Source organism: Podarcis bocagei (genome assembly GCF_964188305.1).
Source record: "Podarcis bocagei genome assembly, chromosome: 7".
NCBI lineage: Eukaryota > Metazoa > Chordata > Lepidosauria > Squamata > Lacertidae > Podarcis > Podarcis bocagei.
Genome location: NC_138132.1, coordinates 9,274,347 through 9,291,407, shown reverse-complemented (window position 1 = coordinate 9,291,407; position 17,061 = coordinate 9,274,347). Strand labels below are relative to the sequence as shown.

The window sequence follows — 17,061 nt, the reverse complement described above, 5'->3', positions numbered from 1 at the left end:
TCGTGTGTGGTTCTGAAATAATCGCCTCAACGCGTTTTGTAACAAAAAATCAGCACACCTGTAACAATATCAAAGGAATGCGAACTGCAGTTGCTCAGAATTGGGCCTATGTGAATCACGCCAACAGCAACTTAAAATATTTTTTGTTGCAGCATGAGTAGGTGATCACTTTTTGTTCACAATCGTCGCCGTGATCTCAAATCATAATTTGATTTCCATAGGATCCTCACCACAGATTCCATGGAATACTAAATGGATTCTGTGTGCCATGTGGAGAGACTAAAATTGCACACTAGTGAACTTACCATATGCAATTGGACATCATGTTTCCTCAGGAACAAACTTTTGTGGTTTTAGGTCAGGTGGCAGGCCATTTGAATCTTTTGTCCGTTCTAGTCTTTGTTAACTACTGGATTTGCTTTTAGGTGAACATGGATAAAAACAGGCAGGGTGGCTGCAATTCTAAGAGCGTATACTAGGGAGTAAATCCCATTGGGACTTAGAGCTGCTTAAAAACACATAGGACTGAATTACATAGCAAACACTTATTTATGGGTTGGCAGGCAACTATAAAAAGAGGAAATTCCTACAGAAATAAGAGGCTCTTAACAGAAAATGCAGCTTGATTATTTACATTAAATGCACACACACTTCATTGAAAAAAACCCAAAAAACTATGGGACTCACTGCTTGACAGCATAAAAAAATTCCTTCCAGTAGCACCTTAAAGACCAACTAAGTTAGTTCTTGGTATGAGCTTTCGTGTGCATGCACACTTCTTCAGATACACTGAAACAGAAGTTGCCAGATCCTTCTATATAGTGAGAAGGTGGGGAGGGGTATTACTCAGAAGGGTGGTGGGAATGGGAGATTGGCAGATAGCTGAGATGAGCCTGTTGACGACTCTTAACAACTGTAATAGGTCTTACAGGAAAAGGCAAGGGGTGAGAAGGTGAGAAATGGCTTAGTCATGTATAATGAGATAAGAATCCAATGTCTCTGTTCAGACCAGGTCTCTCCATGGTTTTAAGTTTGGTAATGAGTTGCAATTCAGCAGCTTCTCTTTCCAGTCTATTTCTGAAATTCCTTTGTAGTAAAACAGCTACTTTGAGATCTTGTATAGAATGTCCTGGGAGATTGAAGTGTTCTCCTACTGGTTTCTCTGTTTTGTGATTCTTGATGTCAGATTTATGTCCGTTTATTCTTTGGCGTAAGGTTTGGCCTGTTTGTCCAATATACAGCAGAGGGGGAAGAGCGGTGGGTCTTAGACACTTTTGGTCTCGACTTGGTTTATTGCGGGGGGAAATTCACATTTTTTATTAAACCATGTGGGAACAAGCCACATAATTTACATTATGCTCCCCCACCCTACACCCTTGCTGCTAATACTAAATATAATGCATCTGCGTTTCTTTCTGCTTCCCCCACTGACCCCTCCATTCTTGTTATTCTGTTTGCAAGCAGTCCACAGGCATTTAGCAGATTGCATCTTTTTCACATACAGTGGTGCCTCGCAAGACGAAATTAATTCGTTCCGCAAGTTTTTTCTTCTTGCGAGTTTTTCGTCTTGCGATGCACGGTTTCCCATAGGAATGCATTGAAAATCAATTAATGCGTTCCTAGGGAAACCGCCTTCAGACCAGGTCCGGGGGCAGTCTGTCCCCCGACTTCTTCTGAAGGCTGGGGGGGGAACAAGGGCTTTTCTTCCCACCCCCAGCCTTCAGAAGGCTGTTCTGAAGGCTGGTGGTGGGAAGAAAAGCCCTTCTTCCCACCTCCCGTCCCGCAAGCTCCGGGGACAGGAGGGCTTTGCTGCCGACCACCAGCATTTTAAAAGCCCCTGCTGTCCCGGGGCGATTTTAAAATGCTGGCGGGCGGGAGCGAAGTCTCTGCTGTCCCGGGGAGATTTTAAAATGCTGGGGGTCGGGAGCGAACGCTTCGCTGCTGACCCCCAGCATTTTAAAATCTCCCCGGGACAGCAGAGAAGCAGCCCCCTGCGACCCTCTCCCGGCTGGAGAGGTGACGTGCGCCTATGGCAGGAGCCTCCATAGGCGCGCGTCACCTCTCCAGCTGGGAGAGCGCGGCGGGGCTAAAGCAGCCCCCTGCGACCCTCCCCCGGCTGGAGAGGTGACGCACGCCTATGGCAGGAGCCTCCATAGGCGCGGGTCACCTCTCCAGTTGGGAGAGCGCGCGGGGGGCTAAAGCAGCCCCCGGCGACCCTCTCCCGGCTGGAGAGGTGACGCGCGCCTATGGCAGGAGCCTCCATAGGCGCGGGTCACCTCTCCAGCTGGGAGAGCGCGCGCGGGGCTAAAGCAGCCCCCTGCGACCCTCTCCCGGCTGCAGGGAGATTTTGAAATGCTGGGGGTCAGCAGCGAACGCTTAGCTCCCGACCCCCAGCATTTTAAAATCTCACCGGGACAGGGGGAGATTTTAAAATGCTGGGGGTCGGAAGCGAACGCTTCGCTCCCGACCCCCAGCATTTTAAAATCTCACCGGGACAGGGGGAGATTTTAAAATGCTGGGGGTCGGAAGCGAACGCTTCGCTCCCGACCCCCAGCATTTTAAGATCGCCCGGGGCAGCAGAGACTTCTCGCCCAAAGCAAGGGGAGCTCTCCGAAGGGCTCCCCGTGCTTCGGGTGACAGGCTGCCGCCCCAAGCCTCGCGCACCCGGCGGGACCTCCTGCCGGGCGTGCGAGGCTTGCAGACACTCGCCCAAAGCAAGGGGAGCTCTCCGAAGGGCTCCTCTTGCTTCGGGTGACAGGCTGCCGCCCCAAGCCTCGCGCACCCGGCGGGACCTCCTGCCGGGCGCGCGAGGCTTGCAGACACTCGCCCAAAGATTTTAAAATGCTGGGGGTCGGGAGCGAAGCGTTCGCTGCCGACCCCCAGCATTTTAATATCGCCGGGGACAGCAGAGACTTCTCTGCTGTCCCGGGGAGATTTTAAAATGCTGGGGGTCGGCAGCGAACGCTTCGCTCCCGCCCGCCAGCATTTTAAGATCGCCCGGGGCAGCGGAGAAGTCTCCGCTGTCCCGGGAAGGCAGGCGGGTGGGGAGCAAAGACTTTTGCCCCCCGCCGGCCTTCAGAAGAGGTCCAGGACCTCTTCTGAAGGCCGGCTGTGGGCGAAAGTCTTTGCTCCCGACTGCCAGCAATTTAAAACAGGTCCCCGGAGATTTCCCTATGGGCTTTCGTCTTGCGAAGCAAGCCCATAGGGAAATTCGTCTTGCGAAGCGCCTCCAAAACAGAAAACCCTTTCGTCTTGCGGGTTTTCCGTCTTGCGAGGCATTCGTCTTGCGGGGTACCACTGTAGAATCAAAGAATTGTAAAGTTGGAAGGGACCCTGAGGGTCATTAGTACAACTGTCTGCAATGCAGGAAACTCAGCTAAAGCATCCATGACAAATGGCTGTCTAACCTCTGCTTAAAGACCTAAGGGAGACTGTTCCACTGTCAAATAGCTCTTAATGTCAGAAAGTTTCCCCCCTGATGTTTAGTTGGGATCTCCTTATCACTTGGATCCATCTATTTGGGCCCTACCCTGTGGAGCAGCAGAAAAGATGCTTGTTCCCTCTTCCAGCCTTTGAGATAGATGGCTATCATGTCTACTCTTTCCCGGACTAAACATACCCAGCTCATTCAACCATTCTTCATAAGGCTTGGTTTCCAGACCCTTGATCATCTTGGTCCCCTCCTCTGCACATGTTCCGCCTTGCCAACATCCTTTTTAAATTTATTGCTACTTGTTGCACGCTTCACACAGAGCAAGGAAATTAACTTATAAAAAAGGACTAGCTACTGTGTAGAGGATTCTTTTTTAGACAAGAGGGGAAAGACTGGGCAACTTCCCAAGGCAGTTCTCCGCCTCAACATTTGCAATGTCTGGTTCAAATATTTTTCATCTAATTTGCGGGTTGAGAGGAGCAATGTTGGACCCCTGCCAAATGTCTCAATGTGTAACAGATACTTGGAAGATCTCTGGTGGATGTTAGCTGTAAACAGTGAGCAAAACCAAAACTATCAAAAGCCACTGTGGGCCAACAGCAGCAGTAGTAAGGGATGGAATTATATAGTGCCACTATTTTCATAAGATATCCACTTAAGTCCCTATTGATCAGTGCAAACTATTCTAAATGAGCCCAGCAACTCTGTTTTCAGCACAGAACTTTACATAAGCAACAAAGCTGAGTAGTTTCCTGCTTTTGCTTGTTTGGAGTTCCTGACGTTGGACTGAGAATGTTTGGTACGGATTGTTTGCGTCAATATTTTAAATTATGAATTGCCCTGAGAGTGACAGATGAAGGGCGCTATACAAATTTAATAACTAGTAACAGCTTGCTCCTTCACCCCCGTGACCACCATCTCAAGTTTAGGACACTCAGCTCTCTACAGATCACTGTGAAAAGACCGTGCACATCCATTGAAACGCCCCTGAACTATATAGTCCGTTGCGCTCTCATAACAGCTACTTCTTTTAAATCTAAATGCCATGCTTTGTTTCCCATTTCCATGCTGTGTCTTGTTGGGTCCTAGAATTTTTTCCACATGCCTTATCAAGTCTGCCCCCTCACGCCATTCTCTCATCCCATGACTTCCTGTTGAAGTTCAGTGCCTTCTGCACAGCAGCCGTGCCTGTACAGAGAACACTAAACCTACAGCCTTCCAGATTTTGTTGGACAACAGTTTCCATCTTTTCCAATCATTGGCCATGCTGGCTGGGACAGATGGGAACTGGAATTCAACGGCACCTGGAGGGCCAGATTCCACATTTCTTTTTCCCCAGTGTATTTTTTATAAAATGTTTCAAACATTTTCACAATAATCTTCATAACAATTAAATTGTTTCATAAATTGACTTCCCACCCCACCTCGTGTTTTTACTCAAACCTTTTCTATTGCGTTATATCTTTATTGCAAAATGTTTATTATCATTTTTCTTCTGCAGCTTTTATTGCAAATCCTGCTTGCAATTTCATTAGAGTATAATTTTTTTAAAAAAAAAAAAGTCCACAAAAGGTATCCACAATTCCCCTACGCTTCTTGGCAATAGTTTTATCCTTGCCCCAGCACACTACAAAGGGCTGCACTTGAAACTGTTTCTTTGTGAGGAAGTCAAAGTGCTCAAACAAAGTACCCTGCTTCCCTGGAATTTTAGTTTGGTTAAGCAATTTAGGAATGGGATTTTTCCTGCTTTTAAGAAGCAAGGTGCACACAGTCATATGCGTACAGTCATATGCGTACAGTACCATACCATAATGGTACTACATAACTGAGGAGAGCCACCATCTCCTCAACTCCATTCCCAGCTCTCTTGTTATGAAAACAAAAACCAAGAGCAATTTCATTTTGCGAAGCTCTGAAGGAACCACTTAATTCCTGCTTTGTAAGCAGCTTAGTACCCAAGTGATGGCATCCTGTTGGCATAGCAACGGCAGGCCAGAGCTTCACATAAGCATCACAGTCGGGGACCTAAGAGCTCCTGTTCAGTATTTAAACTTGAGATTTAGCCCTTAAGCATTCTGTAATAGGTACAAATTGTGAGCCAAAACGTGCACCAAGCTGATTAGTGCCTTTTAAAATGAAAATATTTTGGATGAAACATGCACTGGCAAAATCAGGGGGAAGCTTCAATATACCAAACAAGATTAGATAATTTAAGCTGGAGCCCCTCTTGCTCCAGCAGCACTCCATACTCCTGGTTTTACTTCCAATGCTTCTCAATGTTTCTTCCAACTATGGAAAAAGAGGGCATGTTACTATTTGTAAATACAATTCAATGTTTTTCTGAGGATTACAGCAGACGTCACACATTTATGAAGATTGGAAATCAAATTTCACGCATGCCTTAAAGGGGGGTGGGTGGGAGAGAAAAGTATTTATTTGCAGAGTTTTATTCATCCCAACAACGCTATGGTGGTCTTGGGCAGTCACTAAATCAACTTCTGGAGGAGACTTTTGCACTTGGATCTCTTTTCAGAAGAGGGTATACAGGCTACAAGAAGTTACGCTTTCACTGTGAGGCGATGGGAGAAGACTACAAAACTTCAATCACAGGATGAAATGGGCATGGAATACAAGGCAGCCATTCATCCATGGCACTCATATAAGCTCAGCTTTGATCTACGGTAGCTTAAGACATTAATCTGGAAATAATGATATTATTTGTACCCTGCCCATCTGACTGGGTTGCCCCAGCCACTCTGGGCAGCTTCCAACATATATAATAACGTAGTAAAACATTAAACCTTAAAAAGCTTCCCTATACAGGGCTGCCTTCAGATGTCTTCCAGAAGTTGTATAGAATCAGAGTTGGAATAGACCACAAGGGCCATCGAGTCCAACCCCCTGCCAAGCAGGAAATGCCATCAGAGCACTCCTGACATATGGTTGTCAAGCCTCTGCTTAAAGACCTCCAAAGTAGGAGACTCCACCACACTCCTTGGCAGCAAATTCCACTGTTGAACAGCTCTTACTGTCAGGAAGTTCTTCCTAATGTTTAGGTGGAACCTTCTTTCTTGTAGTTTGGATCCATTGCTCCGTGTCCGCTTCTCTGGAGCAGCAGAAAACCTTTCTCCCTCCTCTATATGACATCCTTTTATATATTTGAACATGGCTATCATATCACCCCTTAACCTCCTCTTCTCCAGGCTAAACATGCCCAGCTCCCTTAGCCGTTCCTCATAAGGCATCGTTTCCAGGCCTTTGACCATTTTGGTTGCCCTCCTCTGGACACGTTCCAGTTTGTCAGTGTCCTCCTTGAACTGTGGTGCCCAGAACTGGACACAGTACACCAGGTGAGGTCTGACCAGAGCAGAATACGTATAGTTTCTTATCTCCTTGACATCTGATGGGAGGGTGTTTCACAAGGGGGGTGCCACTACCAGGAAGGCCCTTGGTGCTGGATCTCCGTGCCCGGGCTCAACGACAGGGGTGGAGGTAAAATATTATAAGGTAAAATATTGGTGTAAAAATGTAGGTAGCCTACGCCTCAACTTTGTGTAGTTACGCACAAATATGCAAGAGAATAAAGTGTTTCCACACAGGTTACAACTTGAAATGTCTTTTATTGGATACCAAATGGATTCAATTTCCCCCCCCATCTTGCAACTTGAAAATCGGGAGTGGGGTGGAAAAGCAACAAGAAAGAATACTCAAGTTGCATGTTTTGGGCCTATATTAAATGAAATGTATTTTTTTTTGGTGGAAAAGGAATTGGATTCCACCATGTTGTGTAAGCACTGGGTAAGCGTATTTTAAGTTGCCAACTCGCAGAAGGCAAAAGCACCCGAGAGCATCCCGTGATCTAAGAAGCCAGAACAAGTTTGTTTTGTTTGTTTGGTGAGAGGGCTCTATGATGCCTACCCTCCATTGCGATCTAGAATCAGTTTCCACCATTAGTATATCAGATTAAAACAAGAACTACAGAGAAAGCCAAGATTGCTTGCAGCACACACTGAATACACAACACCAAGGTGTTAGGCACTGTAGTTGCTGGGCGCTGCCCAGGTCAGCACACAGGTGTCAAAGTGCATCTTATTCAGAGCTCAAATTCTCCCATCAGGCTTTGCTCAAGCTGGCATCCTACGCAAGGGTTTTCAGGAAACTGCCAGGTGTCGGCTGACGTTTCAGCAGCTCCCGTCATCAAGCGCTCGGCCAAGGTGAACAAAACAGATTTTCTTTGAGCTGCTGAGCAAGGAAGAGAAAGACAATGCGGTTACGTGATTTTGCCGCTGTACATGAGCAACTGCTTGTCCAAGCTGCCACCCACTGCCCCACCAGCTATGCTAAATGCTTCAAGCGTGGCACATAGAGGCAGTGGCGTAGCGTGGGGGGTGCAGGGGGGGCCGGCCGCACCGGGCGCAACATCTGGGGGTTAGGGGGCGCAAATCTATGGGTTAAGGGGCGCAAATTACTTGCCTTGCCCCGGGTGCTGACAACCCGCGCTACGCCACTGCGTAGAGGGCAGAAGATGCTACTGTATACAGCCTGACAAAAGACCGCATTGCCCATATGTAGGTGTGGATTAGAACTCTGCACACGCTCAGAGACATTTCACACGTGCCAGAGCTTATCTCCAAACTCTGCCCCAAGGATCCTGATCAGCAAAAACAAAAGATCACCCTTGATCTTGAGCTGCCACTGACTTGCGTAGCTGTTTTTGGTTCATGCTATTCGCAAGACAGGACAGAACCACTTAGAAGGATACATCCTAGCCAATTGTAGGCTTCAAATCTGTATCAGACAAAGTAATCTGGCATCATCATGTAGATACACCCCCCCTAGCTAGGGTATTAAGCAGGCCCAGGGGTAAAGGGACCTGATCACAATGGGAGTGTGCCTACTGCTACCGTTTTTGAGAAAGCCTAGCTTAACTGAACAATATTGCAAGCACTAGGGTGAGAAAACAATTTGATCCTAGTACAGACCCCACCGTGGAGCCAAGACTCTTGACAGCACATGTATTACAGGCAGAAATGTTTACGGGTTGTTTTTTTACCTCTGCTAAGCATTAAGCTGTTGGTGCTTTCTTCCAGCCGTCCTTATGCCAAGGCGGCTTTGATGGCCATGATTATCTTCTTCAGCTTGGCACTATCATCTACAAAGCCATCTCCGTTCTAGCAGAAAGAAAAAGCAAGGTCAGAAAAGGAAGTCCCCATCCCACCTCTCAAAAAAGTTTCAGAAGCTACCAAATTGATCATTGTCCACCTAGGGTTCCTTTACGGTGTAGGGACAGATCGATGCCATGAGGACACAGAGTTGGTACACACTGGTCTTTGGGTGCTACATTACGATGTGACTGTAGAGTTTATTTATGCCACTTGCAGAATTCGGCTTCTCAGCACAGAAGTTCCTTTTCCTTTTTGAACTCTTAGATCTGCACTTGCCCAAAGCCCCGTATAGGGAAGCTTTTAATGTTTAGTGCTTTATTAAGTTTTTGTATACGCTGAAAAGATGAGCAAGGTACAAATATACTTATTATTTTACTTTATTTTTATTATTATACAAGCTGCATTCTTGCCTACTTGATAATTTGTTCTTTTACTCTTCATTCACTTCACTTGGGACGCGGGTGGTGCTGTGGGTTAAAACACAGAGCCTAGGACTTGCCAATCAGAAGGTTGGCGGTCTGAATCCCTGTGTCGGGGTGAGCTCCCATTACTCAGTCCCTGCTCCTGCCAACCTAGCAGTTCGAAAGCACGTCAAAGTGCAAGTAGATAAATAGGTACCGCTCTGGCGGGAAGGTAAACGGCGTTTCCGTGCACTACTCTGGTTCGCCAGAAGTAGCTTAGTCATGCTGGCCACATGACCCGGAAGCTGTACGCCGGCTCCCTCGGCCAGTAAAGCAAGATGAGCGCCGCAACCCCAAAGTCGTCTGTGACTGGATCTAATGGTCAGGATCTAATGGCCCTTTACCACTTAATCTAGCAATCCCTTCCCAGGAAGCATCCCAAAGCAATTTAACAATAAAAAACTTATATAAATACATTTTTTTAGGCCCATATGGATTAGATAAACATCTCCACTTGGCCTGCTTCTGGGTTTTTTTTGGGGGGGGGAATAACAAAGGACTATGTAGACATTTAAGTACCACTCTGCTTGGACTGTACCACGCCCAGACACAATAGGTGTGTGGACTGTACCTCTTCTCCCATAAGAGTCCTCCCACATTTTAACTCCTACTGTGCCAGGGAGAAAAGGGATAGTCCATTTCTTCCCCAACCACATCCATGTGCAAGTGCAGAGACAGGGGATTCGTGGCCCTCCAGAAATGCTTGGACTTCCGACTCCCATGGCCCCAGCCAATGCCCGAAGCTGCAGGCCAACGATACCTGGAGGGCTACAGGCTAGTGAATTGGCTTAAGATGGTATTTAAAGGTAAAGGGACCCCTGACCGTTAGGTCCAGTCGTGGCCGACTCTGGGGTTGCGGCGCTCATCTCGCTTTATTGGCTGAGGGAGCTGGCGTACAGCTTCCGGGTCATGTGGCCAGCATGACTAAACCGCTTCTGGCAAACCAGAGCAGTGCACAGAAACACCACTTACCTTCCCACCAGAGCAGTACTTATTTATCTACTTGCACTTTGATGTGCTTTTGAACTGCTAGGTTCGCAGGAGCAGGGACTGAGTAATGGGAGCTCACCCCGTCATGGAGATTCGAACCGCCGACCTTCTGATCAGCAAGTCCTAGGCTCTGTGGTTTAACCCACAGCGCCACCCACGTCCCTAAGATGGTATTTAAGAGAGCAAATTTAAAACAGGCACACATCTCTGAAAATTCCCCCGTCTTGAAGAGAGAAAAACGCCACCCCGCAAATAACATAAAACTTATACAGTTCAGAAAGAGAGAGACACACAAAATCTTGTAAGGTTGCCAAATTGTGTTTTCCAGCATTGGGAGAATAATCTGCAACCACCCACCACCTTGCATAGCTGCGTGCTCAAAAATTGGCCTTCCATCTGTATGCCACTACAGCAGCAAGAATGTTGATTGCACAAAATTGGAAGACTGGAGAAATACCAACTAAAAACAATGGCAAGAGAAGTTGATGAATTATGCAGAATTGGCAAAAATGAAAGACAGAGTAAGAGAAAAAGACAACAGCGACTTTGAAAAAGAATGGGAAACATTTATATCATGCTTGCAGAAACAAAGACAGTCGATAGACTTGATGGCAGGATTTAAACAAACATTCACATTATTTGTATTAGAAAATGTGTAGGAGATAAGAGAAATATTACAGTGTATTTACTTTTACTTTTGTTTGATGTTATGTCACTTGTAACTTTTACTGTTAGGAGGTAGCAAAGTATTTGAAAAGTATTTGTGAAGAACAGACATTTGTAGGGTTGCAAGAAGTTTTGTGAGGAGTATTATTAGAAGTATTGTAAAAATGGACAAGGGGGAGGATGATTTGTTAATAGATGTAAAGGCAATATAAAGTTAAGAAATGCATAAGAAGTGGTTAAAACGGCGGATCATCAGAGGTGCTGATGGAAGTCTAAAAAGATTGTATAAGTGATAAGTTTTGTGGTACATTTTACAACTTATATGTTAAAAGTAATAAAAAATATTATAAAAAGGAGGTAGCAAAGTGGGTGAAAGGAGAAACAAACGAGAAGCGGGAGATGGGGGAAGCCTAGGAGGGGAGGGAGGGAGGAATAACATAGTAATGTTAAGAATTTGAGATGGATGTAACGAATGAAAAAGAAAAATGGATAATTCTTTTATAAAAAAAGTATTGGCCTTCCACTGTCTTGCCAAGCAGGGCTCCCCGGAACGGCTCACCTTTTTGGAATGCACAAGCTTCCCAGCCACCGTGACTTCAAACCATCCTGTGGATTCACGAGTCCCTTCGCCAGTCTAGGTAGAAAGTGGGGGTGGGGAGAGAGGGGATGAAACGAAACCACCTTAAGGAGCCATTGCACATCTTGTATTATCATTAGATGCAAGCATGCTGCAATTTCTTATTCAAGCATTTCTGGAGAACGACAGTAATTAATTATTATTATTACTTTATACCCTGCCCATCTGGCTGGGCTTCCCCAGCCACTCTGGGTGGCTTCCAAAAATATATATTAAAATACTGTAATACATCAAACATTAAAAGCTTCCCTAAACAGGGCTGCCTTCAGGTGTCTTCTAAAAGTCTGGTAGCTGTTGTTCTCTTTGACATCTGGTGGGAGGGCGTTCCACAGGGCCGGTGCCACTACCGAGAAGGCCCTCTGCCTGGTTCCCTGTAACTTCGCTTCTCACAGTGAGGGAGCCACCAAAAGGCCCTCAGAGCTGGACCTCAGTGTCCGGGCAGAACAATGGGGGTGTAGACGCTCCTTCAGATAGAGACAGCATACACCTAGCGGCATTGCCTCCCCACTCACCCAGCCCTCCCATGTGCAGGATTTCACCAGACCATATAGTGCAACATCTCCTGTGCGCTGCAGAAGATGACTGGGGCATGCTGGAGGGAAGAAGATGGGTTCTCCTTCTTTAGGGAGAGCACAGACCCAACAATTAGTTGGCCATTATTTAGTTCTCAGATCACATCATTTCCCAAGCTGCCAAGAACGGCAGCCAAGCTGAACGTCTGATATAAGGTTGCTAAGCACTGCTCTTTCACCGCTGAACTCTAGAAGAAGAAGAAGAAGAAGGAGAAGAGTTTGGATTTGATATCCCGCCTTTCACTCCCCTTCAGGAGTCTCAAAGCGGCTAACAATCTCCTTTCCCTTCCTCCCCCACAACAAACACTCTGTGAGGTGAGTGGGGCTGAGAGACTTCAAAGAAGTGTGACTGGCCCAAGGTCACCCAGCAGCTGCATGTGGAGGAGCGGAGACGCGAACCCGGTTCCCCAGATTACGTGACTACCGCTCTTAACCACTACACCACACTGGCTCTACCAAGGAAGAAAACTCTGGATGCTTTTTAGGGAGGGATAGGAGTTTGGGGGTGGGGAGAACCAGAGTTGCACGGAAAATGTACTCAGCAGACAGTACTGGGTGTAGATGGAGGAATAGGGTGTTGCCCTAGTTCTGTAAACAGAACTAATGACCTAGCCAGCTGAATCATCAGCCTAGAACACTAATCAACACCATCCTGGGTCTGCAAGTTGAAGGGGATCTGCAGTGGGGAGATCTCTGTCACTGGTTTACAGTGGTTTCTGCAAAACAAGTCAGGACATGCATTGCAGGTTTTCAGTCCATACCAGGTGCCTTTCTTGAGGGTGTGTGTGTATGTGTGTGTGTCAGGGCCCCGTAGGGCCTTGAGTTACAGTGTATTTTGCATCCCACGCTAAGAGGCAACCGAAATGCCAAATTCCTTCCCTTCCTGCTGCTTAAATTGCCACGGATCGCCATAAATTGCACGGGTCACAGGTCAGCGAGACGACTTGTGCCAGCAGCACCTGGATCCACTCACCATTTCCAGCTTGCCCGGAAACTCCTTTTCGAGTTCCTTCTTGAGCTGCTGATACTACAAGTTAAGAGGAGGAGGGAGAAGTTGTTTAAGAGTTCCGAAACATCGACTCACAGCTGTGGTTATCAGAGAAAGTTAAAGCCCTCCCTAAGCACTCATGGACTGGTTGGACACAGAGACCAGCTAGGGAAAGCTCAGAGCCCGGGGTGTGGTGGTGGGATGATGACGAGTGGTCAAAGGGAGAAGCCCGGGAAAAGGAGGTGTCAGAAGCTGAAGAGGTAACAGGGCTTAGTGAGCAGGGAGAATCTGTGGCAGAAAGCAGTCCAGAATCAGGAGAGGAGAGAGGCCTATGCTTTGCATTGCCAACAGCTCAGACTCAACCCCTGTGCTCAATTAGCACATGCAAGCCATGAGAAAGGCTGTGGTTCTGCAGCAGAGCACATCTTTGAGTGCTAAAGGTCCAAGGATCAATCCCGAAAATCTCCAGGTATGGCTGCAAGAGAGAAGTTACCCCAAACCCTGGAGAATCACGGCCAGTCAATGTCAACAATACTGAGGCAGCTTCCCACGTTCTGTAGGATGCAGAGAGATCCAGATCAGTTTGAGGGGACCTTCCCTGCCACCCTCCTTTCCTCCAGATGTTGGCATTTTCTGTTCTCTACCAGTGGAAGAGGCCAACATCAGAAACCCTGAAAGCAAAATATGTGGTGCACTAATACTGGCATGACTCTACTGCGCTAGCAAATACTGCTTGGGTCCTGCACTAACTGCCACTACCGCTGCGCCATATCCAACCAGCAGTTACTTTTGGTTCTTTTAGCCAGGCGGCAGACCAGGATGTTAAGTGGTTTTGCTACATATCAGGCAGAAGGATCTACTCACCTTGGGACTGTATCCTCAGGCCCCACTACAAGAAAAGGAAAAGCGAGCATTATTGCAACATCACATTTAGCACAAAGCAAAGATGGAAATTGTGGCTGCACTACAACTCCCATAATCTCCACCCACCGGCCATGAACTGGCTTCTGTAGTCACCAGGCCACCTGCAACTAGCCAAATCCCTTAAGCAGCTCTCCTCCTGTCTAGCAATCAAATGGAGCCAGGAATATAACTTTGATGGGTCCTACAACTTTTGATCCCATTAAAATTTCAATCCACTGGTTCCCATTCTGCTGTTCCATCATAGTTTCTAGATCTGTGTGTATCCCCCCCCCCAATATTTCTTCTGATTTAGGATGCTAAATGTTGGGAGACGGCGTTCCACAAGCTTTCACAAGTTCTCTAAAGATGTTCCGATTTCCAGATGCCCTCCATGGCTAGCGTGAAAGAGCAGGCAAGCTAAAAAGTGGCAGGTTAGTAAATTTTGTGGACTCATTTACAAGGTTGACTAACAGATCGTAACAAGTATAGCTTTTCTTGATACTGAATCCAAGGGAAAAGCTAAGAGCCCTGTGTGATGCTTACTCACTTCCAAGAGGTGAAACATCACAGACAGCCTTGGTTAAACCCAGACAATGCGTACAGCCCCTCAAACAGGCATATTCAGGAAGACTCTCAGAAGCAGGAGGTAGAAGACAGTTTATATGTCAGCAAGATCAGGTGTCGGATCCAAAAAGCTCTCTTTCACGCCACTGAATAGGACAATTAAACGGGTGCCTAGCTGGCTAGAGCCCCACGTTTTCAAAAGTGATGACCAAGTACATCTGCAGACCTCAGAGCAACATTTGAAGTTGAGTAAAGAAGGTAAAGGTAAAGGGACCCCTGACCATTAGGTCCAGTCGTGGCTGACTCTGGGGTTGCGGCGCTCATCTCGCTTTACTGGCCGAGGGAGCTGGCGTACAGCTTCTGGGTCATGTGGCCAGCATGACTAAGCCGCTTCTGGCGAACCAGAGCAGCGCACGGAAACGCCGTTTACCTTCCCGCTGGAGCGGTACCTATTTATCTACTTGCACTTTGATGTGCTTTTGAACTGCTAGGCTGGCAGGAGCAGGGACCGAGCAACAGGAGCTCACCCTGTCGCGGGGATTCGAACCACCGACCTTCTGATCGGCAAGCCCTAGGCTCTGTGGTTTAACCCACAGCGCCACCCACTTCCCATTTAGTAAAGAAGAGGAATCCACTAAAAACAAGGAAGGTTTGGGGATCCATTTTCAGTTTTATAATTCTCAAAGTTTCTAATAAACATTCCCCTTGCTTGGCTTTTCTTTTTTATAGTAAGCAAAGAATTTCTTGAATTACCATATGATCACTGACAGCTACATTTATGAAGACAACCGGCCAGTGACACATCATGCACAGCTTAACATGGGGACCTTCATTTGTCTATCTGTGGGAATGTGGACATCAACAGTGGATTCATGTCAAGCACCGTACAATATTGCTCACATCAATCTGAAGAAGTGGACTCTACTAGTCCAACATTTCCCCAACTTGTGGGTCACAACTCACAAGTGGGGTCTAAGGCCTGTGCAAGCGGGTCATTGGACTTTAAAATTCAACCCAAAATAATTCTTGATTTTAATCCTTAACTCTCCTTAACCTCTTCCAACTTTGCTTTCCTGGCTGTGTTGACACTTGCAGCCGGACATCTGAGAGGCTTGAGGCTTACATTTAAACACTTGGGACTTGCTCTCTATCAGAAAAGATCCAGTGATCTGGTGCTCATAAAAGGGAGTTGTTTTGAGCTGCCTGCGCATCAGAGGCAACCTGTAACCGTCACTCAAAACTAATGAACTGTTGCCAGATCTGCTGCCAGGATTAGCCAACTGGGCTCCGAAGTTTGCTTAGTCAAAATTTGTCCGCTACTTTTCTGCTGAAGGAACAGAAGTTTGAGCAACGCCACTCAATGCTCTCTCTCTGCAAAAAGGACACCACATTGAACTGTCATGGGATAGGGATCCTCTATACTACGTTTCTGGAGGTGAGGCTACCTAAACCATGGCTTCATGTTACCTACTTTACTCAGTCACCACTGAATATCCTGAGTTATACTGCTACTACCCATTGGTAGCACAACTCTTTGTGAGACATGCTTTCCAGCAATTACTGCTCTTCTGCAATCAGATAGCGTGTGTTCCCTTTTTAAAAAAATAAAAATCCTGAATAACGTTGAAAGCACTATAAATATTTCAGCAAAGCTGCACATTAATAGAGGCATTTAGTACACTTCGGTCTGGATTATATAACAAGTTATAAGGCCAATTTGCAATCAAAATGCATGAAACATTTTGCTGCCAAAGTCCAGAATCCAGAATTCATGTTGCAATAAACCGATGTGTCACGCATATCAAGTGACAAAACCACCAACCTTCAAGAGGTCCCATAGGAACCTCTCTCCCCAGGTTACCCAAACGCCCCCGGGCAGAGAAACCGGCTTCCTTTGCCATTTTCTCTGTTGTCGACGGAGAGACCTTGCTCTAGAAATAACAGCAAGATCACCACCGCAGTAACGAAGGAAACGACTTCGAGAGGCGTGGCGCCATCAGCCCGCTTGGCAGCAAACCCCAACGCGGAACCTTGCGGGGTTATATTGAGCATCGGCGGCCTCGAGTCTCCTTCTCCACATGCACGATGCAAATGGATGATGCAGGAGCATAAAGCTTATGCAATAGTAAAAAAAAAAATCTGTTCGCCTTTTAAGGAATGGCCCGTTGGCCCGTTCAGACGAACAGCGTTCCCAGCAATCGAATAAAAAGGCTGCAGAAAGGAGCACAATAACCGCAGCAGCAGCAACAATAGTATATATATTTTTTCTTGCAATGGCTTCTTACCAATACACCACCTTGATTTTGACATGCATGGCGACGGCTGGACCCTGCGGCTCTAACCAGCAGCAGGAAGTAGCAGTTCCCACGCGCAGTTCAGGCCTCCAACGTTCTACTTCGGAACCTTGCAGCAAGGAGGCTTTTATCTCGACGTTCGGACGACACCACTGTGACCACGAAAGTAGGGGAGGCGGGAAATGGGAAAAACCACCCTCTTCCCCATCTTCCCTCTTCCGCATCTCTTTCCCCCGCCCCTACCTCCTCCATATAAGAGACACCCGCGCGCAGACACGATTGTGCCGGCCGCTCGAGACCATTAATTAGAAAAAGCAGCAAAAGAAAACTACATCTCTTTCCTTCCCCCCCCTTTTCCTGCTATGGTGTCGTCCCAACCCCGCCGCAA

At 46.9% G+C, this 17,061-nt stretch overlaps 1 protein-coding gene across 1 annotated transcript; it reads right to left on the bottom strand.

Annotated features, from left to right (window-relative positions):
- Positions 1–7,033: 7,033 nt before the first annotated feature.
- On the bottom strand, positions 7,034–16,823 carry SELENOW (selenoprotein W). The gene is made up of 6 exons (XM_081200776.1): positions 16,665–16,823; positions 13,777–13,801; positions 12,898–12,951; positions 11,275–11,349; positions 8,487–8,604; positions 7,034–7,675 (listed from the first exon to the last, which is right to left on the bottom strand). Exons 1-5 carry the CDS (start codon positions 16,691–16,693, stop codon positions 8,530–8,532), a joined length of 258 nt encoding a protein of 85 aa, XP_081056902.1. The 5' UTR covers positions 16,694–16,823; the 3' UTR covers positions 7,034–7,675; positions 8,487–8,529.
- Positions 16,824–17,061: the final 238 nt, after the last annotated feature.